At 42.6% G+C, this 27834-nt stretch overlaps 1 protein-coding gene across 4 annotated transcripts in view; it reads right to left on the bottom strand.

The window, feature by feature from the left end:
* Positions 1–27834, bottom strand: part of LOC140209905 (zinc finger protein 76-like) — a 94362-nt gene that overhangs the window by 35358 nt on the left and 31170 nt on the right. For 2 of the 4 annotated variants that reach the window (XM_072278561.1, XM_072278562.1), the window contains exons 3-7: positions 26609–26689; positions 25072–25152; positions 8383–8582; positions 6638–6712; positions 4435–4551 (exon numbers count right to left, since the gene is read on the bottom strand). In XM_072278561.1, coding sequence (XP_072134662.1) covers positions 4435–4551; positions 6638–6712; positions 8383–8582; positions 25072–25152; positions 26609–26689 — 554 coding nt within the window. The remainder of the gene's footprint in view (positions 1–4434; positions 4552–6637; positions 6713–8382; positions 8583–25071; positions 25153–26608; positions 26690–27834) is intronic. The other 2 variants (XM_072278564.1, XM_072278563.1) reach the window with 2 other exon arrangements.

The raw sequence follows: 27834 nt of genomic DNA, 5'->3' as shown, positions 1-27834 counted from the left end.
ATAAATTACTAACTTAGCAAGGATAGTTATAATTATTAAATTTGTTCTTACAATATGAAAAGTTAGATATTTAAAATTATTGTTCTAAATAAAATTGACCTTTCTTTGACCTTTTGAATCACATAATTCCATTGATAGTTTTGTAAAACAATATAACAAAATGATATATAGTAAAGAATCGTCAAGCATTAATGGAATCAATAGAATAATTATAACAGAAATGGAGAATGAAAAGAGAACTGATACAATAGATGGCCTATAAAATCAGATTTTCATTCTGTTGTATATTCAAATACAGAGAGAACTGATGCAATAGATGGCCTATAAAATCAGATTTTCATTCTGTTGTATATTCAAATGAAGAGAGAACTGTTGCAATCTTGTCCTTCCTGTAAGTAGGTGAGTAAAACTGCACACAATACTATAAATTAGGTCTCATCTACATCTTACACAACTTCAACATAACATCCCATTTCCTGTACTCAATACTTTGATTTATGAAGGCCAACGTGCCAAAAGCTTTCTTTACAACCCTGTCCACCTGTGCAGCCACTTTCAATACATTATGGACTTGTAGTCCCAGATTCCTTTGTTCTACTACACTTTCCAGTGCCCTTCTGCTCAATGTGTAAGACCTACCCTGGTGCACCCTTCCAAAGTGCAACACCTCACACTTGTCTGCATTAAATTCCATCTGCCATTTCTCAGCCCATTTTTCCAGCTGATCCAGGTCCCGCTGCAAGCCCTGACAGTCTTCTTCACTGTCCACTACACCACCAATCTTGATGTTGTCTGAAAATTTAGTTAACCACATTATCATCCAAGTAGTTGATATAGATGACAAACAGCAATGGACCAGCACCGATCCCTGCCACACTCCATTAGTCACAGGCCTCCAGTCAGAGAGGCAATCATCTACTACCACTCTCTGGCTTCTCTCGCAAAGCCAATGACTAACTCAATTTATTACCTCACCTTGAATGCAAAGCAACTGAACCTTCTTGACCAACCTCCCATGCAGGACCTTGTTCAGTGCCTTGCTGAAGTCCATGCAGACATCAGAACATAACAACATGAGAAATGGGAGCAGGAGTAGGCCATCTGGCCTGTCGAACCTGCTCCACCATTCAATAAAATCATGACTGATCTGACCATAGACTCATCTCCACCTAACTGCCTATCTCCATAGCCCTTAATTCCCCTACTATGCAAAAATCTATCCAACCTTGTCTTAAGTATATTTCACTTTGCCAGACAACATTCACTGCCTCAAATTTCCTGGTAACGTTCTCAAAAAAAAGTCTATAAGATTGGTCAGACACAACCTACCATGCACAAAGTCATGCTGACTATCCCTAATCAGTCCATGTCTATCCAGATACTCATATATCCAGTCCCTTAGAATACATTCCAATAACTTTACCGCTACTGATATCAGGCTCACTGGTTTATCTTTAGAGCCTTTCTTAAACAGAAGCACAACGTTAGCTATCCTCCACTCCTCCAGTACCTCACCTGTCGCTAAGGATGATTTAAGTACTTCTGCTAGGGCCCCTGCAATTTCTTCACTTGCCTCCCTCAGGGTCAGAAAGAACACCTGGTCAGGCCCTGGGGAATCGTCCACCCTGATTTGCCACAAGACAACAAACACCTTTTCCTCTGTAATCTGCATAGGGTCCTTGACCTTGCTGCTGCTTTGCCTCACTTCTACAGACTCTGTGCCTAAGTCCTGAGTAAATACAGATAAAAAATATCCATTTAAGATCGCCCCCATCTCTTTTGGCTCCATGCATAGATTACCATTCTGATCTTCCAGAGAACCAATTTTGTCCCTTGCAATCCCTTTACTCTTACCATTTCTGTAGAAGTCCTTAGGATCTCCTTCACCTTGTCTGATAGGGTAACCTATGCCTTCTTTTAGCCATCCCCGATTTCCTTCACGTGTTCTCTTGCATTTCTCATACCCCATAAGTACCTCATTTGTTCCTACCTGCCTATACCTGCTACGCACCTCCTTTTTTTTCTTAACCAGGAAATCAATATTATTCAAAAACCAGTTAACTGCTATCCTTGCCTTTTATTCTGATAGACACATACAAGCTTTGTACTTTCAAAATTTCACTTTTGAAGTCCTCCCACTTACCGAGTACACTTTGCCAAAAAACAGCCTGTCCCAATCCACACTTCTTGGATCTTTTCTGATTCTCCAGTTTAGAATCTCAACCTGCAGACCAGACCTACCTTTTTACATCATTACTTTCAAACTCATGGCATTGTGATCACTCGTTGCAAAGTGTTCCCCTACACAAACTTCTGTCTCCAGCCTGTCTCATTCCCTAATAGCAGATTAAGTATCACACATTGGGACTCTACATACTGATTAAGGAAACTTACCTGAACACATTTGACAAACTCGATCGCATCTAGTCTTTTTACAGAATGGAAGTCCCATTCAAATGTGGAAGTTAAAATCACTACTATAACACATTATGCTTCTTGCAAAAGTCTGTGATCTCTTTACAAATTTGTTCCTCTATATCACCTCCCCTCCTACTCTGTCACAATGGAACCCCGGAACAATGGAATATTGAGCTGCCTCTCTTGCACCATGTCTCACTAATGGCTACAATATCATAATTCCAGGTGCTGATCCATGCCATGAGTTCATCTGCCTTTCTTACGATACTTTATACTTCTTCAATTGAAATATACGCAGCTCAGGGCATTATCCACACCATGATCGACCTTTTGATTCCTGACTTTGTCTAAGGTCTTAACAACATCTGCCTCTACAACCTATCCACTAACTGTTCTGGTGGTCTGGTTCCCATCCCCCTGCAACTCTAGTTTAAACCCCACAGTGCAGCACTAGCAAACCTTTCCGCTAGGATATTAGTCCCCTTCCAGTTCAGATGTGAATCATCTCTTCAGTAGAGGTCCCATTAATCTGGAAGACAGCCCAATGATCCACACATCTTATGCCCACCTTCTAACACCACTCCTTAGCCACATGTTAAACTGTACAATCTTCATAATTCTGGCCTTGCTAGCACGTGGCAATGGTAGCAATCCTGAGATTACAACCCTGGAGGTCCTGCCCTTTAACTTAGCACTTAACTCCCCGAACTCCCTTTACAGAACCTTGTCACTCTACCTTCCTACTATGTCATTGGTACCTACATGGATCGTGACCTCTGGCTGCTCACCCCCCATCTTAAGAATGTTGAGGACTTGATCCGAGATGTCCGGGACCCTGGCACCCTGGAGGCAATATATCATCCAGGAATTTTGTTCTTGTCCACAAAACCTTCTTTCTGATTCCCTATCTAATGAATTCCCTATCACCACAGCTCACCTCTTCTACCCTTCTGAGTCACAGGGTCAGACTCCTGACCGCTGTGACTTTCCCCTACTACGTCATCCCACCTAATAGTATCCAAAGATTTATACCTGTTGTTGAGGGGGGTGGCCACAGGGGTACTCTGCACTGGTTGTTTAACTCCTTTCCCCTTCCTGATTGTCACCCAGTTTCCTGTGTCCTGCATCTTGGGTGTAACTATCTTTCCATATCCTATCACCACCTCAGTCTCCTGAATGATCAGCAGTTTACCCAGTTCCAGTTCCTTAACATGGAGTATTAGAAGCTGCAGCTGGTTGCACTCTTGTAGGTGTAGTCATCAGGGATACTGGAGGACTCCCTACTTCCCACATCCACTATACTGCCTGGCATCCCTACTGCTCTAACAGACAAATATAATGAAGAAAATAATAGATACATTTAAAAAAATCTACCTGCCATTTTTCACCTTCTTTCGCTCAAGCCTCTCCTCACTGAAGCCTTAAAATCCCCACTCAAACACTGAAACTCCCGCGAAGCATTGCTTTTTAACGCACATTCGCCAGCCCGAATGAGTTGCTTCTCTCATTCCCGATCTCTGATTGGCCACTGTTCAAATGCAACAACTCCCGTGAAGCACTGCTTTTTAATCCACACTAGCCAAACTCTCGTTCGCGATCTCTGATTGGCCGCCATTCGAACACAACAACTCCCGCGAAGCACTGATTTTTAATGCACACTAGCCAACCTGAATGAGTCACTCCTCTCATTCCCAATCTCTGATTGGCCACTGTTTGAACACATCTCCCGCAAAGCACTGATTTTTAATGCACACTAGCCAAACTCTCGTTCTTGATCTCTGATTACCGCTGTTCGAATGCCTGTAAACATGTTAGAGGCTAATCTCAATGAGACTGCTAATTAGGGCCTGTTATATTATATTCTATCAGTCAAACTCAGATCTCAAAGGTTAAGAGAAATTGCACCGCTCTTGTCTTTTAGTAAATATCTGCTAAATTTAAATATGTACATAAATGAATGGGTGAAGGGTAAGCACTCTCCAGAAGTAAGACCATGAACATAAGACGTGTCTTTACCTTTAAATGATGTGCAGTTGTGTAGAGCCGCCCACAGCCCTCAAACCCACAGCGGAATGCCTTCTCCCCTACTTGCTGGCCTTTTGCACTGACTCGAACTTCACCATCAATCACCAGCTGTTTAGGAATAAGAAGGGGGAAAAGTATTTTTAAATCTATTAAATCAATTTCTAAAGAACAGCACCCATGCATACCTGGACTTTCATGAGAGATTAAGCTAAAATATTATAAATGTTTAAAAAGTACAAATCATTTCAAGAATTAGTTTTCATGCTTGCTGTTTTGGGAGATTTCTCAAGATACTAGAATCTATGTACACAGTATAATCGTAGATTTGACGTGAGAGAGGCTGTTAAGCAATAACTATGACACAGTATACACTTAAAAACTCAAAATGAAAATGTTCTCATAATTTCTCCTGCATTGATGATAAATATCTCAGCAGTTCAATTTATGCAGATTACTTGGAGAAGCAGCAAAAGAACGTATTAGCAGCAAGGGCAGATGCTTAAAATAAATAAATTGATTAATTTCTCTGTCAATTGTACTTGTATGTGCAGCAGACATTGATGCCAGATTTCCCCAATAAGAATAGACAAATAAAACTAACAGTCAAAGAAATTTGTGCATGGTAGGTCATGTCTGACCAATCTTATAGAGTTGTTCAAGGAAGTTACCAGGAAAGTGGATGAAGGTAAGGTATCTACATGGACTTTCATGAGACGTTGGTCAAGAAGGTTCAGACACTCAGCATTCAAGATGGATTAGACATTAGCCTTGTGGTGAAGCCAGAAAATGGTGGTAGTTGGTTGCCTTTCTGACAGGAGGCCTGTGACTAGTGGTGTGCCGCAGGGATCAGTGCTGGATCCGTTATTGCTTGTTACCTATTTCAATGGTCCGAATGATAATGTGGTTAACTGGATCAGCAAATTTGCAGATGACACCAATATTGGGGGTGTAGTGAACAGCAAAGAAGGCTGTCATGGCTTGCAGAGGAATCTGTGTCAGCTGGAAAAATGAGTTGAAAAAATGGCAGAAGGAATTAAATGCAGACAAACACTTCGGTAGGACAAATGAGGGTAGGTCTTACACAGTATACGGTAGAGCAGTGACGAGTGTGGATCTGGGAATACAGGTCCATAATTCATTGAATGGGGCATCACAGGTAGATAGGGTCATAAAGAAAGCTTATGGCACATTGACCTTCATAAATCAATGTACTGAGTACAGGAGAAGCTGTACAAGATGCTAGTGAGGCCTAATTTGGAGTATTGTGTGCAGTTTTGGTCACCTACCTGCAGGAAAGATGTAAATAAGGTTGAAAGAGTACAGAGAAAATTTACAAGGATGTGGCCAGGTCTGGAGGACCTGAGTTATAAGGAAAGATTGAATAGGTTAGGACTTTATTCCTTAGAACATAGAAGATTGAGAGGAGATTTGATAGAGGCATAAAAAATTAGGAGGGGTATAGATGGGGGGGATGCAAGCAGGCTTTTCCCACTGAGGTTGGGGGAAACTACAACCAGGGGTCGTGGGTTAAGGGTAAAAGGTGAAAAGTTTAAAGGGAACATAAGAGGAAACTTCTTCACACAGAGGGTGGAATGAGCTGTCAGCACAAATGGTGCATGTGAGCTCGATTTCAACATTTAAGCGGTTTGGAGAGGTACATGGATGGGAGGGGTGTGGAGGGCTGTGGTCCCTGGGCAGGTCAATGGGAGCAGATAGTTTAAATGGTTCGGCATGAACTAGAGAGGCTGAAGGGCCTGTACAGTACTGTACTTCTCTATGTCTCTGTGACACAAAATAATATTTTGTAAATACTGTGCTGTACTGTACTTCTCTATGTCTCTATGACAGTAAATAATATTTTTAAAGACTGTGCTGTACTTCTCTACGTCTGTGACACAAAATAATATTTTGTAAAGACTGTGCTGTACATCTCTATGTCTCTATGACACTAAATAAGACTGAAGGTGCCTTGATATTGCAGATAAACCTTCAATCAAAATTACATCTCAACTCCCAGCAAGTAGTTAATGGATCACTCAACTGCCATTAGCATGTTACAATACCCAATGCAAAATACTTGTTTTGTTAAAACTATATCAAAAAGTTGTGCCTTTATTACATGTTTGGATATTACCCACGAAGTCTCCCACTGGCAGTTCATTGATGCATATTTAAAAGCATAATAAAGTAATACCTGCATAGGTTTGTCCTTTTTCGTATCAGAGGGCAGTCCAGTGGTACTGCTGACTCCTTCATCTTCCTCAGACACCTGATAAAATAGATGTATATAACTACTGCCACTTTACTGCCACAGAACCTGAAGGGGAACTAATATCCTTGCTCGAGCTGTTGGGGAGGGTTTAAATTAACTTGGCAGGGTGGTGGGAACCACAGTGATAGAGCTGAGCATGGGGCAGTTGGTATACCAGTAGATGCAGTGTGTAAGATTGTGAGGAAGGACAGGCAGATGATAGGGCAAAATTGCAGTCAGTGGGATGAGCTGAAGTGTAATATCGGGGCAAAATCGAAAAGGATGATGAATACAGGACTAAAGGCAGTATCTGGATAAGGTAGATGATCTTGAGGCGCAGTTAGTGATTGGTAGGTATGACGTTGTGGGCACCTCTGAGCCACGGCTGAAAAACAATCAAAGGTATAGACTATTTTCTAAACGGGCAGAAAATTCAGAAATCAGAGGTGCAAAGCGACTTGGGAGACTTCCTGCAAAATTTCTTAAAGATTAAATTGCAGTTTAGGTCAATGATAAAGAAGGCAAATGCAATGTTAGCATTAACTTAAAGAAAAGTAGAATATAAAAGCAAGGATGTAATGCTGAGGCAGTTTTGGGTCCCTTATCTAAAAAATGATGTGCTGGCATTGGAGAGGGTCCAGAGGAGATTCACAAGAATGATTCCAGAACAATAGGTTTAATGGACGAGGAGCGTTTAAGGGCTCTGGGCCTGTACCCCCTAGAGTTTAGAAGAATGAGAGGCAGATCTTATTGAAACCTATTGAATATTGAAAGACCTAGATAAGAGTGGATGTGGAGAGGATGTATCCTATTGTGGGGGAAACTAGAACCAGAGGGCACAGCCTCAGAACAGAGGGACATTTATTCAGAACAAAGATGAAGAGGAATTTCTTTAGCCAGAGGGTAGTGAATCTGTGGACTTCATTGCCACAGACAGCTGGAGGCCAAATTATTCTGTATATTTGAAGTGGAAGTTACATGTTCTTGATTAGTCAGTGCATCAAAGGTTACGGGGAGAAGGCAAGAGAATGGGGTTGAGAGCGAATAATAAACCAGCCATGATGGATTGATGGAGCAGACTTGAATAGCTTAATTCTGCTCCTATATCTTATGGTCATTATTGCAAAAGGGCCAAGAATTTGTTATATAGACCTTGATGCTACACTTGGTACTGGCCTCAAAAGAAAGTAAGCCATTCACAAATGACCTGATGTATGAATTTCCCCATCTACACGTTCAGCAACTTTGAAATTATTCAGCTTGCTTTGCAGCCAAAGCACACTGACAAATTTTCACAGAGACAAACCAGGAAATAAGAATACAATTTTTAGTAATCATTAAGATGTTTTTGAGAACTTGGAACATGCACATGTGATAAGATACAAGTTGAAAATGTCTGAAGCAAATATTAAGATATTAAAATTATACTTCAAAATATTTATCTAAAGGAGTTATACATGAAACAAAAACAATTTAGATTCTTAAAGCCAGACAATTTCTTTAAAACTGTAGGTGTTTGAACCTATGGAATTTACCCCTTTCTATGAAGTATGGTCAGTTAGTCACGACGATGTAATATTGACTTCCAGCAGAATTGGTTTGCAAGTCTGAAAACTGATGAGTTACAGTGAGGGAGCAAGTTTTTAATTGAAGATGCCAAAGAGTACTGCAGCTCACAGAAGGCATACCTTGTTGGCGTAATGTTCAAGAGCACTGATGGTCTGATGATCAACGGCGTCATCTGTTGTTGCGTGCAGAGCTTCCAAACCTGCTTCTGTCTGCACTGCCAAGATGGTGTTGGGACCTTGCATGGAGACTGGGTGATGAATAAAAGCTGTTGTGCCATCCTCTAGTTGTACTGCTTGTACTGCATCTGGGTCAAAGTCATCTGCGGAGGAAAATGTAGCAGTAGTCACGATATATCAATTACCAGGTTTGCAATTGCATTTGTGTATCTGTGGTTTGTACAACCACCTCCTAGGCAAGCACAAAAACATGACATCCAATAAAATCCAAAAATGAACCATTATTGGTGGTTATATTTATCTGCAACCATGATGTAGCAACCTCAGTCCAATGATTTGGATTTTTTCCTAGATTCAGTACCACTAGTTTAGGATCAACTTATGTAACATACAGAGTTATTCCGCAGTTCTGGACATAGCTGAGCTCATTACAGAAACGGCCTCCCTTCTATGGACTCTGTCTACACTTCTTGCTGCCTCAGTAAAGCAACAACCAGCATAATAAAAGAACACACTCACCATGAATATTCCCCCTTTCACCTCTTCCACTGGGCAGAAGATACAAGAGCCTGAAAGCATATGGCACCAGGCCCAAGATCACCGTTATCAGACTCTTAAACGGACCCCTTTATAAGATGGACTCTTGACCTCACAATTTACCTTGTTATGATCTTGTACTTTATTGCTTACCTTACTTTCTCTGTAGTTTTTACATTTTATTCTGCATTGTTATTGTTTTATCTTGTTCTAGGTCAATGCTCTGTATAATGATTTGATCTGTATGAACAATACACAAGACAAGCTTTTCACTGTACCTTGCTACATGTGACAATAATAAACCAATACCAATAGCTAGAAGTTCAGTTAGCACCAGGGGTGCAGGGCTAGCCGGAACGCACCGGAGCACGTCCGGCACCTCTTCAAGAAAAAAGCTGAAATAAACAAGCTAATTAATTAGGTGCTGCCTAGGGTGATTTGAGTATCTCAGAAACTGCTGATCTCCTGGGATTGTTACTCACAACGGACTCTGGAGTTTACAAAGAATGGTGCCCAAAACAAAAAAAATCCAGCAAGTGGATTTATCAAGATGTTTTTGTTTTCGCTCACAGAACAGCCACTCGCTGGATGTTTTTTTGTTTTTGGCACCATTCTTTGTAAACTCCAGAGTCTGTTGTGCATAAAAATCCCAGGAGATCAGCAGTTTCTGCGATACTCAAGTCACCCTGGGCAGCACCTAATTAATTAGCTTGTTTATTTCTGCTTTTTTCTTAAAGAGGTGCTGGACGCGCTCCGGCTAGCACTGCACCCCTGGTTAGCACAACAGATTGCAGCACCAGCGATCACCAATCAGGGTTTAATTCTCACTGCTGATTATAAGGAGTTGTGGACCATGTGAGTTTCCTGCCATATTCCAAAGATATACGGTTGGGGTGAGTGAGTTGAGGGCATGCTATTTTGGCTTCTGAAGCGTGGCATCACTTGTGGGCTGCCTTCAACACAATCCCGGTGTCTTGATTTGATTCAAATAATACATTTTTACATGTACATCAAAACACTGTATGTTTTGATGTACTGTATGTGTACCAAATAAAGCTAATCTTTGCTTTACTCTTCCTTGCTTCACAAGGTGTTTTTCACCTGGTTCACCATTCACTCATTCAACTCATTCAGCTCTTCACTTCATCCCTCCCCCTTCAGGTCTCATCTATCCCTTGTGTTTCTCTTTCCCCTTCCCCCAACTTTTAAATCTACTCCTCACCATATTTTCTCCGGTCCTGCCAAAGGGTTTTAGCCTGAAACATTGACTGTACTCTTTTCCTAGATGCTGCCTGGCCTTGCTGAGTTCCTCCAGCATTTTGTATGTGTTGGTTGGATTTCCAGCATCTGCAGATTTTCTCTTGCTTGCAACAACTTATCACATTGGTTGGCATCACTATAGCCACATCTTGGATTTACCTTTACAGTCAGAGTCATGAAGTCATAGAGAAGTACATCTAGTCCATGCCAAAACAATTTAAGCTGCCTACTCCCATCAACCTGCACTGGCACCATAGCTCTCCAAAGCCCTACTATCCATGTACCTATCCAAACTTCTCTTAAATGTTGAAATCGAGCTCGCATGTACCACTTGTACTGGCAGCTCATTCTACATTCTCATGACCTTCTGAGTTAAGTTTCCTCTTATGTTCCCCTTATATTTCTCACTTTTCACCATTAACCCATAACCTCTGGTTGTAGTCCCACCCAACCTGAGTGGAGAAAGCCTGCTTGCATTTACCCTATCTATACCCCTCACAATTTCGTATACCTCTATCAAATCTCTTTTCAATCTTCTAAGTTCCAAAAAATACAGTTCTAACCTATTCAATCTTTACTTAAAACTCAGGTCCTCCAGTCGCAGCAACATCCTTGTAAAATTTCTCTGTACTCTTTCAACCTCGTTTATGTCTTTCTTGTAGGTAGGTGACCAAAATTGCACACAATACTCCAAATTAGGCCTCACCAACATCTTCTACAACTTCAACATAACATCCCATCTCCTGTACTCAATACAATCATTTATGAAGGCCAATGTGCCAAAGGTTTTCTTTATGTCCCTGCCTACTTGTGACACCACTTTCAATTAATTATGGACCTGTATTCTCAAATCCCTTTGTTCTCCCACACTCGCTAGTGCCCTACTGTTCACTGTGTAAATCCTACCCTGGTCGGTCCTACCAAAGTGCAAAACCTCGCACTTGTCTGCATTAAATTCCATCTGCCTTTATCCAGCTGATGCAGATCCCTCTACAAGCCATGATGGCCTTCCTCGCTGCCACTACACTCCCAATCTTGGTGTCATTCACAATTTTGCTCATCCAGTACACCACATTATCATCCAGATCATTGATATAAATGACAAATAACAAGGGCCCAGCACTGATCCCTGTAGCACTCCATTAGTCACAGATCTCCAGTCAGAGGAGCAACCCTTTACTATCAGCCTCTGGCTTTTCCCACAAAGCCAATGTCTAATCCGACTTACTACCTCATCCTGAATGCCGAACAACTGAACCTTCTTGACCAGATTCCCATGCAGGACCTTGTCAAATGCCTTACTCAAGTCCATGTAGGCAACATCCATTGCCTTGTCTTCATCCACATTCCTGGTAACTTCCTCAAAAAACTCTAAGATTGATTAGACATGACCCACCATGTACGAAGCCCTTCAGCCCTTCAGAATACCTTCCAATAACTTTCCCACAAGTGCTGTCAGACTCACTGGCCTATTATTTGCTGGTTTATGTTTAGAGCCCTTCTTCAACAGCGGAACAACACTGGCTACCCTCCAATCCTCTGGTACCTTCCCTGTCGATTTAAGTATCTCTGCTAGGGCCCTGACAATTCCTGCACTTGCTTCTTGTAGGGTCCGAGGAAACTTTATCAGGACTAGGCCCAAGTGCTAGGGTAAGGAAATAATAGGCTTGTAGAGTTGTCTCCTCTCCACGCAATGATGAACTCACAGTGACAATGAATGCTCACTTTCCATGCAAGTCTTATCATTGCTAAGACTGGTATATTTGGCCACATCTAACTTTACGTGATTGCTGTAGGATTCTCCCAAGGGTGAAATTGTGCAGATACCAGGGCCTTTACAGTTGTATTATACATTAGTATCAGAGCAATTCTTTCTCCATTTTTGATAGCCCTATCTTTCTGTCTTCAAACAAAATCCTGCAATTTCAACTGTATGCAATGATTTAAGGAAAACTGCATCAACAAATGCATAAAATAAAGCAAAGATTAAATCAATACAGAAATTGGCACACTTTCTAATCATGTTGATACCATATTAAGAGTCACCATTTCAGCATGGTAACAAAAATCTGTAACTAACCCAGGTTCAATCCCTGATGGTCAGTGCAGACTGTGAGGAGTTGTATATTCTCCCTGTCCCTGTCTTCTGGGTGCTCTGGTTTCCTTCCATATTTCAGAAGGGTACAGGACGTTAGGTAATGGGTCACTATAAATTGCCCCTCGTGTGTAGGTGCACAGTAAAATCCAGACAGGAAAGGTGGTGAGAGTTGATGGAAATATGGGGCACAACGGTAGCATAGTGATCACAGCATCGCGATTACGGCTCAGGGCATCAGAGTTCAGAGTCGAATCCCAGTGTCCTCTGTGAGAAATTTGTACATCTTCCCCATAGAATGCGTGGGTTTTCTCTGGGTGCTCCGGTTTCCTCTCAGTCTGGTCAGTAAGTTAATTGGTCACTGTACATGCATAAACTCACGATTAGGCGTGGGTTAAATCAGGGATTGCTGGGCGGCATGACTCAAAAGGCCGGGAGGGCCTATTTTGCGTTGTATCTCTAAATAAATAACAATATGTGCCAGGGAACGATTAATTTAAAAATGGGTGCTTGATGGCTGGCATGAATTCTGTGGACCAAAAGGCCCAAATCTGTGCTACCTCTGCTTATAACTAAAATTTAATTAAAATCCTTTCATTTAACACAAGGGGAAAAGAGACATTAAAATGCAAAGGGCATGCATTATTGGACTCAAATATCACTCCAGTTTAATAAAAAAAGATTGCAAGTCATTAAATGGCAGGAAGCATAGAGCCAGGTTCAAGAATGGTTACCTCTCTTAACCACTTGTATTTTGAACCAGCTGGCACAAGCCTACACACTGGGGTTTAGCAACAGAATGACTAATTTGATCATTCTGCATTAAAATAGGACCTTGATTTGTTGTTTCAATTGCATTATACAGTCACAGAACATTACAGCACAGAAGCAGGCCCTTTGGCCCATCTAGTCCATGCTGAACTATTAATCAGCCTAGTGCCATCGACCTCAATACCCATCCCAACCATGTACCTATCCAAATTTCTCTTAAATATTGAAATCAAACCTGAATCCACCATTTCAGCTGGAAGCTCATTCCATACACTCACATCCTCTAAGTGAAGAAGATCCCCCCCCCATATTCCTCTCAAATATTTCACCTTTCAACCTTGATCCATGACCTCTAGTTCCAGTCTCACCCAACCTCTGGAACAATCCTGCCTTGCATTTACCCGAGCAATACACCCCATTCTCCTACTTTATAGGGATTAAAATTCTTCTACTCTCTAGGGAATGAAATCCTAACCTATTCAAACTTTCCCTAGAACTCAGGTCCTCAAGTCGCAGCAACATCCTTGTAAATTTTCTCTGTACTCTTTCAATCTTATTGCTATCTTTCCTGTGGGTGGGTGACTAGAACTGCACACAATACTCCAAATTAGGCCTCACCAACATGGAACATAGAAGAGTACAGCACAGAAACAGGCCATTCCGCCCACAGTGTTGTGCCTAACCAGCTAAAAATCAAATCATAAACACCCAAACACTAATCCATCCTACCTACACCACGGTCATTTCCCTCCATCCTCCTTATATACATGTGCCTGTCCATATATCTCTTAAAAGCCTCTAATGTATTTGCTTCTACCACCATATTCCAGCCATCTACAACTCTCTGATATCCCCCTTAAACCAAATCCCTCTCACTTTCAACGCATGCCCTCGGGTATTAGACATTTCAACCCTGGGAAATAGATACTCTCTGTCCATTCTACCTATGCCTCGCATAATCTCGTAAACGTCTACCACATATCCCCTCAGCCTCTGCCGGTCCAGAGAAAACAACACAAGTTTATCCATCTTCTTGCAATAACCTCTAAACCAGGTAGCATCCTCTTCTGCACCCTCTCCTACACCTCAAGATCCTTCCTATAGTTGGGTGACCAGAACTGTACACAATACTCCAGATGTGGCCTAAGCAGAGTTTTATAAAGTTGTAACATAACCTCCTGACTTTTTAACCACCTTACTGATCTGTGTAGCTGTAAACTTGGATCCCAAGATCTCTCTGCTCAGCAACACTGCTAAAGACTTTGCCCTCAACAGTATACTGTCTCCTTGCATTTGCCTTACCAAAGTGCAACACCTCACATTTATCTAAGTTGAACTCCATTTGCCATTTCTCAGCCCATATCGGCAACTGTCTATATTGTGCTGTATCCTTTGCCAGTCTTCTACACTATCCACAACTCCATCAATCTTGCTATCACCCAGTCTTGGCATCAAATTTACTAACTCACCCATCTACATTTTCATCCAGGTCATTTATACACATTACAAATAGCAGAGGTCACGACACTGTCCCTGCAGAACTCCACTAATTACAGACCTCCAGTTCGAATAAGTCCCTTCAACCACTACCCTCTGTCTTGTACGTGCAAGCTAGTTCTGAATCCAAACAGTCAATTCGCCATGGATCCCATGCATCTTAACCTTCTGGATTAGTAAACACGAGGAATTCTGCAGATGCTGGAAATTCAAGCTACACACATCAAAGTTGCTGGTGAACGCAGCAGGCCAGGCAGCATCTCTAGGAAGAGGTACAGTTGACGTTTCGGGTCTCGGCCCGAAACATCGACTTCTGGATTAGCCTCCCATGAGGGACTTTGTCAAACACTTTACTAAAGTCCATGCAGACAGCATCCACTGCCCTACCCTCATCAAACTCTTTTGTCCCCTTGTCAAATAACTCAATCAAGTTGGTAAGACACAACCTGCCACACACAAAGTCATGCGGGCTCTCCCTAATTAGACCATGGGTTTCTAACTGCTTATATATCCTATCCCTAAGAACTTTCCCCAGCAATTTTCCTACAACTGACTTCAGTTCCCAGGATTTTCCTCTTGTTCGCTTCTCAAACAGAAGTCCAACACTAGCCACTCGCCAGTCCTCCAGTACCTCGCCTTGGCAAGAGAGGACACAAAGATGCTTTGCTGCTCAAGGGCCCAGCGATCTCACCTCTTGCCTTCTTCAATGCACTGGGATAAATCTTATCAGGTCCTAGGGACTTATCCACCTTAATACTCCTCAGCAGGCCCAACACTTCCTCCTCCTTGACTTCTAAATGCCCTAATGTACTAATGATCTCCTAGTCCTCCATTTCCTTTTCCTTGGTGAATACTGAAGCAAAGTACTCATTAAGTACCTCACTCACATTCTCTGCATCCAAGCAAATGTTACCCCCTTTATCGTTGACAGGCTGCACCTTCTCCCTAGTTATCCTTTTACTCTTGATGTATGTATAGATTGCCTTGGAATTCACCTTAATCCTACTTGCCAAGGACTTCTCATGGCCCATCCCGGTTTTCCTAATTCCTTTCTTTAGTTCTTTTCTGGCTTCTTTAGACTCCTCATGTGCTTCATTTGATCCTGACTTCTGAAGCTATACATCTTTTCTTTTTGATTCTTGACTAAATTCATCACCTCTCTGGACATTAGATTAGATTAAATTATGAGGACACTCAGTCCTCGTTCATTGTCATTTAGAAATGCATGCATGCACTAAGAAATGATACAATGTTCCTCCAGAATGACATCACAAAAAAAAAGGACAAACCAAAGACTAACACTGACAAGACCACATAATTATAACATATAGTTACAGCAGTGCAAAACAATACCATAATTTGATAAAGAGCAGACCATGGGCACGGTAAGAAGAAGTCTCAAAGTTTCGATTGACTCCCGATAGTCCCCAATAGCAGGCGGCAGAAGGGAGAAACTCTCCCTGCCATAAACCTCCAGGCGCCGACAAATGTCGATGCATTGGAAGCACCCAACCACAGCCGACTCTGAGTCTGTCCAAAAACTTTGAGCTTCTGACCAGCCCTTCGACACCAAGCACCATCTCTGCTGAGCGCTTCGACCCCGTCCCGGCCGCCAAGCAACAAGCAAAGCCGAGGACTCGGGGCCTTCCCCTCCAGAGATTCTGGATCACACAGTAGCAGCGGCAGCGAAAAATGCATTCCAGAAGTTTCTCCAGATGTTCCTCCGTTCTCTCACGTCTATCTCCATCAAATCAGGATTGTGCACAGCACCCTACTTGAAAGATTACAGATATCATTCACCGGAGTGTCCACGCAAGCTGCGTCACGCCGCCATCTTCTCCTCCTCCTTCATCCAAGGTTCTCATATCTTTCCTTCTAACAGGAAGATACCTTTCCTGTACTCTGTGCAATTGATCTTTAAACACCCTCCACGTGTCTGGTGTGGACTTGCCAGAGAATTGCTGTTGCCAATTAATGCTTCTTAGGTCCTGCCTAATGCCCTCATAATTTGCCCGACTCCAATTTAAAACTTTCCCACAAAGACCATACCTATCCTTATCTATAGCTATCCTGAAAGTTAAGGAGTTGTGTCACTGTTCCCTAACTGTTCATCCACTGAAAGGTCAGTCACCTGGTCAGGCTCATTAACCAACACCAGGTCCAGTACAATCCCTCCTCACATTGGACCATCAACATACTGATTCAAGAAACCTTCCTGGATACATTAACAAATTCAACCCATCTAAAACCCCTTACACTAAGAAGGTCCCAGTTTATACTAGGGAATTTGAAACACCCCCATGACAACAACCCTATTATTTTTACACATTTCCTTAATCTGATAACATATCTGTTCCTCAATGTCCTACTGGCTATTAGGGGGTCTGTTGTGCCATCCAATCAGTCTGATTGCATTCTTCCTCTTCCTGAGTTCCAGCCAAATGGACTCAGTATCTGACCCTTCCATTATGTCTCCTGAGTGCAGCTGTGATATTGTCCCTGATTGATAGTATACCTCCCACCCCATCTTTTACCTCCTTCTCTATCTTTTCTAAAACTTCCAAAACCTAGCATATTAATCACCCATCCCTGCCCCTCTCTCAGCCAAGTTTCAGTAATGGCTACCACGTTGAAGTTCCATGTACTGATCCATGCTCTAAATTCATCACCCTTACCCATAGTATTCCTGGCATTAAAATATACACACTTCAAACTATCTGACCCATCAGACCAATTATTTTGATTTTGCCTTTCAATACTTTCCCTGACCTTTACCTTCCAGTCCGATCCTTTCCTTACTAGTTTAAACTCTCCCGAGTAGCTTTTGCAAACCTCCTGGCAAGAATATTGTTTCTCCTCCAGTTCAGATGCAGCCAGTCCCTGTTGTACAGGGCACCCCCTCCCCAGAAAAGGTTCCAATGATCCAAGAACTTGAAATCCTGCCCCCTGCATCATCTCCACAGTCACTCATTCATCTGTGCTATCACCCCATTCCTACCTGCACTAACCCATGGCACAGGGAGTTTTCTGGAATTTACTACCTTGGAGGTCCTTCTTTTCAGCCTCTTTCCTAACTCTATATACTCACTGCATAGGACCTCTTTCCCTTTTCTGCTTAACTCATTGGTGCCAATATGCACCACGACCTCTGGCTGTTCACCCTTCCCCCTTGAGAATTCCTGCAGCCACTCCGATACATCATGGACCCTAGCATCCAGAAGGCAACACACCATCCTGGTGTCTCTTTTGCAGCCACAGAATCCCTTTTCTGTCCCCCTAAAATTCGAGTCCCCTATAACTACCGCACTGCCTGACTTTACCCTTCCCTGCTGAGGCTGAGAGCTGCCACAGTGCCATCAGACTGGCTGCTGCTGCTGTGATCTAGTGGGTCATCCCCTCGAGCAGTATTCAAAGGGGTATACTTATTACTGAAATGAATAGCCACAGGGGAACCCTGCACTGAATTCTCAATCCCCTTAGCTCTCCTGGTAGTCACCCATCTACTGTCCAAAGCCTGTACTCCGGGTATGACTGCCTCTTGAACAGTCTCATCTACAATATCTTTGGCCTCCCAGATGACCCTGAGTACATCCAACTCCAGTTCCAACTCCTTGACCCGGTCAGTTAGACGCTGAAGTTGGGTGCACTTTCCACAGATGTATTCATCAAGGAAACCATCCCGAATTCCTACATCTGACAGGAGAAGCACTCCATCCTGACTATACCAAAAAAAGAAAAAGGCTTGCCTCTTCTTAACTGTGCTTTCACCTGTTCTCGCTGAAGCCTGTTAAGCCAAAGCCTTTGCACTCTATCACTAGCACACTCCGACAATGACTGCTCCAGTTAAGCCTACTCTCCTTTTACTTGCAACTGAGGTTAAGCCTCTGATGCCAAAAACTCCCATGCCTGTGCAGTCCAAAATGACTGGCCTTGTCTGAATCTGCTCCTTTTATCTCTTCTCCTGACTTCCGTAGGGTTCTGACCCAATACACACTCCTCTCACCTGAGCTGCCAAGAAAAAAAATAGGGAAAAAAATCTTATACAACTTCAACATAACATCCCAACTCCTGCATTCAGAAGAATCAGAATCAGATTTATTATCACCGGCATGTGACGTGAAATTTGTTAACTTAGCAGCAGCAGTTCAATGCAATACATAATCCAGCAGAGAAAAAAATAATAAATAAAATAAAAATAATAAATAAACATGTAAATCAATTACATATATTGAATAGATTTTAAAAAGTGCAAAAACAGAAATACTATATATGAAAAAAAGTGAGGTAGTGTTAAAAGATTCAATGTCCATTTAGGAATCGGATGGCAGAGGGGAAGAAGCTGTTCCTGAATCGCTGAGTGTGTGCCTTCAGGCTTCTGTACCTCCTGATGGTAACAGTGAGAAAAAAGCATGCCCTGGGTACTGGAGTTCCTTAGTAATGACGCTGCCTTTCTGAGACACCACTCCTTGAAGATGTCCTGGGTACTTTGTAGGCTAGTGCCCAAGATGGAACTGACTAGATTTACAACCTCCTGCAGCTTCTTTCAGTCCTGTGCAGTAGCCCCCCCCCCCCCCCACCACCACACAGTGATGCAGCCTGTCAGAATGCTCTCCACGGTATAACAATAGAAGTTTTTGAGTGTATTTGTCGACATACCAAATCTCTTCAAACTCCTAATAAATATAGCCGCTGTCTTACCTTCTTTATAACTACATTGATATGTTGGGACCAAGTTAGATCCTCAGAGATCTTGACACCCAGGAACTTGAAACTGCTCACTCTCTCTACTTCTGATCCCTCTATGAGGATTCGTATCTGTTCCTTCGTAATACCCTTCCTGAAGTCCAAAATCAGTTCTTTCGTCTTACTGACGTTGAGTGCCAGATTGTTGCTGCGACACCATTCCACTAGTTGGCATATCTCACTCCTGTACATCCTCTCATCACCACCTGAGATTCTACCAACAATGATTGTATCGTCAACAAATTTATAGATGGTATTTGAGCTATGCCTAGCCACACAGTCATTTGTATATAGAGAGTAGAGCAGTGGGATAAGCACACACACCTGAGGTGCGCCAATGTTGATTGTCATCGAGGAGGATATGTTATCACCAATCCGCACAGATTGTGGTCTTTCAGTTAGGAAGTCAAAGCTCCACTTGCAGAGGGAGGTACAGAGGCCCAGGTACTGCAACTTCTTAATCAGGATTGTGGGAATGATGGTATTAAATGCTGAGCTATAGTCGATGAACAGCATCCTGACATAGGTGTTTGTGTTGTCCAGGTGGTCTAAAGTCGTGTGGAGAGCCACTGAGATTACATCTGCCATTGACCTATTGTGGCGATAGGCAAATTGAAATAGGTCCAGGTCCTTGCTAAGGCAGGAGTTCAGTCTAATGACCAACCTCTCAAAGCATTTCATCACTGTCAATGTGAGTGCTACAGGGCAATAGTCATTAAGGCAGCCCACATTATTCTTCTTAGGCACTGGTATAACTGTTGCCTTTTTGAAGCAAATGGGAACTACCGCCTGTAACAGTGAAAGGTTGAAAATGTCCTTGAATACATTAGTTGGTTGTCACAGGTTTTCAGAGCCTTACCAGGTACTCCATCGGGACCTTCCGCCTTGCAATGGTTCACTCTCTTTAAAGGCAGCCTAACGGCGGCCTCTGAGACAGAGATCACAGGGTCATCAGGTGCAGCAGGGATCTTCACAGTTGTAGTTGTGTTCTCCCTTTCAAAGTGTGCATAGAAGGCATTGAGTACATCTGGTAATAAAGTATTGCTGCCATTCATGCTATTGGGTTTTGCTTTGTAGGAAGTAATGTCTTGCAGACCCTGCCAGAGTTGCCATGCATACGATGTCACCTCCAACCTCATTCACCTTTGTCTCTTCACCCTTGAAATAGCTCTCCGCAATTCATACCTGGTTTTCTGGTATGGGCCGGGGTTGCCAGATTTGAATGCCACAGATCTAGCCTTCAGCAGACGATGTACTGCCTGGTTCATCCTTGGCTTTTATTTTGGGAATGTACAGTAGGCCTTTGTGGGCACACACTGATCCACACAGATTTTAATAAAGTTGGTAACAACTGCAGCATGCTCATCCAGGTGCAAAGATGAATCCCTGAATACAGTCCAGTCCACTGATTCAAAGCAGTCCTGTAGACGCTCCTGTGCTTCCCTTGTCCAAATCTTCTTGGTCCTCACTGCTGGAGCTGCAGTCTTCATTCTCTGCCTATACTCAGGGAGTAGAAGTACAGCTAGGTGATCAGACTTCCCGATGTGAGGGCGTGGAATAGCACAGTAGGCATTCTTGATGGCGGGGTAGCAATGGTCCAGTGTGTTGTTTCCTCTGGAATTGCAAGTGATCTGTTGTTGGTAGTTGCTTAGTGATTTTTTCAGACTGGTCTGGTTAAAATACGTTGATTTATGAAGGCAAATGTATCGAAATCTCTTGACTATCTTATCTAATGTGACGCTACTTTCAAAGAATTATGGACCTGTATTCCCAGATGCTCTGTTCTACTGCACTCCTCTGTGCCCCAGCACTCACCGTGTAAGTCCTCTCTGGTTTGTCCTCCCAAAGTGCAACTCCTCACACGTGTCAGCATTGAATTCCATCTGCCATTTTTTCAGCTGGTCCATATACCACTGCAAGCTTTAATAGCCTTCCTCACTGTCCACCACACCCCAAGCTTGGTGTCTTCCACAAATGTGCTGTTCTAGTTTACTATATTATAATTCAGATGACAAACAAAAACAGACCCAGCACCAATTCCTTCAGCACACCACTTGTCACAGGTTTCCAGTCAAGAGGCAACCATCCACTATTACTCTCTGATTTCTTCTGAAAAGCCAATGTCTGATTCAATTTACCACCTCATCCTGAATGCCAAGCAACTGAATCTTCTTGACCAACCTCCCATGTGACACGTTGTCAAAGGAATTGCTGAAGTCCATGTAGACAACATCCACTGCTTTGCCTTCATCAACTTCCCTGGTAACTTCCTCAAAAAACTCTATAAGATTGATTAAACATGACCTACCATACATAAAGCTATGCTAACCATCCCTAATCAGTCCCCGTCTAGCCGAATACTTATATATCTGATACCTTAGAAAACCTTCCAATATCTAATCCTCTACTGACGTCAGGCTCAGTAGAGGGTAAGATAATTCTATGGCTTATTTTTATGAGGGGTGATGGCCGGTTGGTGGCACAGTGGCATCAGTGCTGGACCTTGGAGCTAAGGCTCCCAAGTTCGAATCCAGGTCGGGCCACCCCCCGAGCACGCTTTCCATCCATGCCAGGTTGAGTGTTGAGCTAGCCACTCGGCCTCGTGAAAAAAAAGGGTCGAGTCAGGAAAGTTCATACTGTGACCCGGGTAATCCGAAAGGAGACCAATCCTGACACCACTTGCCAGACAAGAATAGCTGACTGTCTGGTGCAACACGCTTAAAAAAAAGAAGAGGGGTGATTGATAAGTTCATGGCCTAGGTAGAAGGAGTCAATTTTAGAAAACCTAGCACATTTATTTTTCAACATAGTCCCCTCCTACATGTACACACTTAGTCCAGCGGTCATGGAGCATACGGATCCCTTCTTTGTAGAAGTGGTCCACAGCAGGGGTGATTGATAAGTTCGTGACCTAAGGTAGAAGGAGATGAGTTATACAGCTCTCGTTACATGCACATGTAGGTCAACTCTTTGAGTGATTATGCAGAAAGTTTGAAGTTAGTAACTCATCTCCTTCCACCTTAGGCCACGAACTTATCAATCACCCCTGCTGTGGACCACTTTCTGGAGGTCCAAGATGCCGACTTCTACAAAGAAGGGATCCGTATGCTCCACGACCACTGGACTAAGTGTGTAAATGTAGGAGGGGACTATGTTGAAAAATAAATGTGCGAGATTTTCTAAAATTGACTCCTTCTACCTTAGGCCACGAACTTATCAATCACCCCACATACAGCCTTGCTTACACAAAGGAACAGCATTAGCAATACTCCAAACCTCCGGCATCTCACCTGTTACTAAGGACATTTTAAATATCTCTGTTGGAACCTCTGCAATTTATGTACTTGCCTCTCACAAGGTTTGAGGGAACACCTTGTTAGGCCCTGGCAATTTATCCACACTAATTTGCCTCAAGACAGCAAACACTGGTTTGTCTGTAATCTGTATACGAAACATGACCTCTCTGCTGTTTTGACTCACTTCTATAGATTCTCTGTCCATCTCCTGAGTAAATACAGATGCAGAAAATCTATTTAAGATATCTCCCATCACTTCCGGCTCCATGCATAGAAGTTCACTTCGATCTTGAAGAGGAGCAATTTTGTCCTTTATTTATTTATGTTTAAATAAATAGCACTGAGTAGGCACTTCTGGTCCTTTAAGCCACGCCCTGGACAAACCCATTTAACTCTAACCTAACCACGGGACAATTTAAAATGACCAATTAACCTACCCGGTGTGTCTTAGAGCTGTGGGAGGAAACCTGAGGACCAAGAGAAAAGTCATACATTCCGCAGGGAGGATGTACAGAGACTCCTTACAGAACGGCACTGGAATTGAACTCCGAACTTCGAAACACCCAAGCTGTGATAGTGTCACACTAACTGCCACGCTACGGTGGTGTCCTTTGCTATCCATTTGCTCTTAATATATATGTAGAGCTCGTCCACCTTTGGTCCCCACCTGGTGCTCAGCTCTCACCTGTGGCTCCAAGTAGCTGTAACATGCGCATCAGCCACACCCTGGTAAACCGTCTTGGCAGACGGGCCAAACCATGTGACGGTAGCTGATGGTAGGGGATCTGTCTATCTCAGCGTGTGAAGTCTGGCCCTGGCAGATTGAGCGGAGGAGATCGATTAATGGTCCAACAGTCCAGGCCCAGCAGGCGTTGTGGAGCGCTAAGAGCACGACAAGACACTTAGACGTCCTGGTCATCCACTGCAGCAGGAGAGGTATCCAGCGGTAATGGTTGCCCGTGCCACTGGATCAAGGTCTCTTCTGCCGAGAGTGGGATTGCCCCTGTGCAACGGCTGTTCCACTTAAAACTCCATCACACACAGGTTTCAAGTGTCTTCTTCGAATCTGAAGGACTACCACTATATGTAGAAGCCCTCATACCTTCTTTTTGTCCTCCTGACTTCCTTCTTAAGTGTTCTTTTACATTTCTTTTTAGTAAAAAGTTAAGTTTGTGTTTTTCTTGTGAATGGTGCTTACATGATGCTATGTGCCTGTCATGGTGCTGCAAGTAAGTTTTTCATTGCACCTGTGCATACGTGGACTTATGCATATGAGAATCAACTCTTCGAACAAAACAGAAGCATGCATTCTGTCTTTCACAGTTTCAGACTGTCTCAAAACAATCCAGTTAATCAATTACTTCTATATTGCTGGGACTGGGACTGTCATAATGTAAGAAAAGCAATAAGTACCCCAAAATTTACAAGCATTATAGCTTTAAGTAAAAAAGTACAGAATTTGGATACACAGAAAACAATTATCAACTGTCTCTTTTAGACCAACTTAAAAATGCTTGTTTTTTAATAACCCAACAAATTGATGATGAAATATTCTACTGCCAAGAAACTAATGACAATCTTTCCTAATAATACGTTAAAAATGTGGGGTGCTTTATGTTCCATTACATCTCACGACAACATACCAAGGACCAGCTGTATAATGACATATGAGACGATGCTTTGGTAAAAAGAGCATACAGTGGAAGGAAGAATTTGTTCTTATAATAACTGTTTTTCACCTTTTACTTCTCTGCAAATCTAACTATTACAAATTGTAAAACCCACTCAACGTGTATGAAATATCAGCAAAATTCACTTATTATACCAGTTCTAAAGGTCTATACGAGTTCTATTCCAGTTCTAAATAGTCATGGAGTATCAATTATTTCCTCTCAACCTATTGGTTATTGCCTGCATTTTCTGTTTTGGTTTGTCTAATTTCATGAACCCCTGTCCTTTCATCCAGGACAGGATATCAGACAGTGCACATCAAATTTGTCAATAATTAGATATTAAAATGACAAAAATAAATACAGCTGAATTCTTAATTATCTACACTTCCAGTATTTTGTAATCTGCTTTCATTGTGAGAAATCAGATCAAATGCAGAACTTTCAATTATCTAATGTAATTGTAATAACTAATCAGAAACTGCAAGAACTCATTATTTCTACTTTATTTAATTCTCGGAGTCCTGAATTTTGTTACTACATGTAAATGTGCATATCTGTATCTTCTCCTGTGTTTGATTGTAATGTTACTGAGTTGAATGTTTGATTGTAATGTTACTGAGTTGAATGTTTGATTGTAATGTTACTGAGACGAATATTTGATTGTAATGTTACTGAGATGAATGTTTGATTGTAATGTTACTGAGATGAATGTTTAATTGTAATGTTACTGAGAGGAATGTTTAATTGTAATGTTACTGACCTTTAGGAGTGTGATGGATGTATGCAGTGCTGCCATCTTCCAGCTGAATAGCCTGCCCATCTTCAAATGGGACAGATTCACCTGAAATGTTATGTCAAAATCAATAAAGATTAATAAAAAAGTTGCTGTAGATTTGAAATAAATATACAAGATGCTGGAGGTATTCAAAGGGTCAGGCAGCACCCGAATATAGTAAAAAGGTAAAATTTCAAGTTTATTTAAACATCTTTGAAACTGGCATCTAGCTTACAGTTTCAGAAGTACCAATTGAACAATCCTAATCTCCACTGCCACTCTGCATCTCCTGACTTCACTCAAAGGCTGGGCAAATAGCCTGTTCCTTTGCAACACACACAAAATGCTGAAGGAACTCAGCAGCCATTGAAATGGATAAACAGTCTATGTTTTGGGCTGAGACTGGAAAGGACAGGGAAAGATGCCAGAATAAAAAGGTGAGAGGAGGGAAAGAAGAAAAGCTAGGAGGTGATAGGTGAAGCCAGGTGAGTAGGGGAGCGGGGGGGGGGGGGGGTTGAAACTGGGAGGTGAAAAGTGGAAAAGCCAAAGGACTGGAGAAGGAGGAATTTGATAGGAGAAGAGAGCGGACCATGGAAGAAAGGGAAGGAGGAGGGGAAACAGAGGGAGGTAATTGGCAGGAGAGGAGATGACGTAAGAGGCCAGAGTGAGGGATAGAAGAGGGAAGGGTAGAGACAAAAAATTACCAGAAAGAGAGACTAAAGTTCATGCCATCAGGTTAGAGACTACCTAGATGGAATAGGAGATGTTGTTCCTCCACCCTGAGAGTGGCCTCATTGTGGTAGAAGAACAGGCCATGGATCAACGTGTCGGAATGGCAATGGGGATAGAAATTAAAATGATCTCCTACTGGGAAATTCTGCTTTTTGCCGATGGAGTGGAGGTGCTCAACATTTCCCCACTTTATGTCAGGTCTCACCAATCTGGAGGAGGCTGCATCAGGAGCACCCGATACAGTCAAGGGAAACACAGACGGAGTGATCCGTGCAGAAGGCAGAGAGTGGGGGGGAGTGGGGAGGTAAAGATGGGTTTGGTGGTAGGATCCTGTTGAAGATGGCGGAGGTTGTGGTGAATGATGTGTTTGATGCAGAGACACTTGGGGAGGTAGGTGAGACGAAAGGAACTTTATACCTGTTAAGGTGGCAGGAAGTGAGCATGGATGTCCAGGAAATGGAGAGATGGGGATGTGGGTAGCATTAATAATGGAGGAAGGTAAACCCCATTCTTTGAAGGAGGAGAACATATCCGATGTCCTTAAAAGGAACAAATGCAGCGGAGTTGAAGGAATTGAGTAAAGAGAATAGCATTTTTATGGGAGACAGGGTGGAAAAGGGTATAGTCAAGATAGCTGTGGGAATTAGTAAGCTTATAGAAGATATCAGTAGACAGTTTGTTGAAAAGATCAAAAGCATGTGAAGTGTCCTGGATATAGGTGTGAAGGGACTGAACCAAGGGGGATAGAATGGCTATTTTTGGTATAAACAGAGGTCCTGTCTATAATTACCTTTTTGCACTGTAACTTGTTGGATGTAGGCTGTTGTGCCATCCTCCAGCTGAATAGTTTGCCCCTCAACCAACTTTGCATCTGTTAAATATATTTATAAATTAAAAGGACGTTAAAAAACTGGAAGATAAGCACTCAGCACAAAAAACAAGCACAGAAGTTAGATTATGCAACATTAATACTGAACATTTTCATGTACACTTTTATTTTCGCAGAAATTGCTGCTTTATTGAATTTCAGATAAAATAATTTCAGTCTCACTAATAAAATTATTAAAATTGCACAATATGGCTTTTATTATACATAGCCTATAATATACAATATCTGCTGATACATTTTAGATTAAGCATATCAAAAATGTAAGAATTTGGATTAATAACCAGACTCTAAACCCCAATCTAAGTACAACAAAAACAGAAAATGCTGGAAATAATAAGCAGATTAGGCTTTCATTAACAGTAAGAGAAACTTTATTAACTTTGCCTCCAACTTTCACCCTGCCCTCAAGTTTACCTGGTCCATTTCTGACACCTCCCTCCCCTTTCTAGATCTTTCTGTCTCTGTCTCTGGAGACAGCTTATCCACTGATGTCTACTATAAGCCTACTGACTCTCACAGCTATCTGGACTATTCCTCTTCTCACCCTGTCTCTTGCAAAAACGCCATCCCCTTCTCGCAATTCCTCCGTCTCCGCCGCATCTGCTCTCAGGATGAGGCTTTTCATTCTAGGACGAGGGAGATGTCTTCCTTTTTTAAAGAAAGGGGCTTCCTTTCCTCCACTATCAACTCTGCTCTTAAACGCATCTCCCCCATTTCACATACATCTGCTCTCACTCCATCCTCCCGCCACCCCACTAGGAATAGGGTTCCCCTGGTCCTCACCTACTACCCCACCAGCCTCCGGGTCCAACATATTATTCTCCGTAACTTCCACCACCTCCAACGGGATCCCACCCCTAAGCACATCTTTCCCTCCCCCAGTCTCTCTGCATTCCGCAGGGATCGCTCCCTACGCAACTCCCTTGTCCATTCGTCCCCCCCATCCCTCCCCACTGATCTCCCTCCTGGCACTTATCCATGTAAGCGGAACAAGTGCTACACATGCCCTTACACTTCCTCCCTTACCACCATTCAGGGCCCCAAACAGTCCTTCCAGGTGAGGCAACACTTCACCTGTGAGTCAATTGGGATGATATACTGCGTCCGGTGCTCCCGATGTGGCCTTT

This window comes from Mobula birostris, chromosome 14 (genome assembly GCF_030028105.1).
Source record: "Mobula birostris isolate sMobBir1 chromosome 14, sMobBir1.hap1, whole genome shotgun sequence".
NCBI lineage: Eukaryota > Metazoa > Chordata > Chondrichthyes > Myliobatiformes > Myliobatidae > Mobula > Mobula birostris.
Note: the sequence above shows the minus strand (reverse complement) of the source record. Positions and strands in the feature narration are given on the sequence as shown.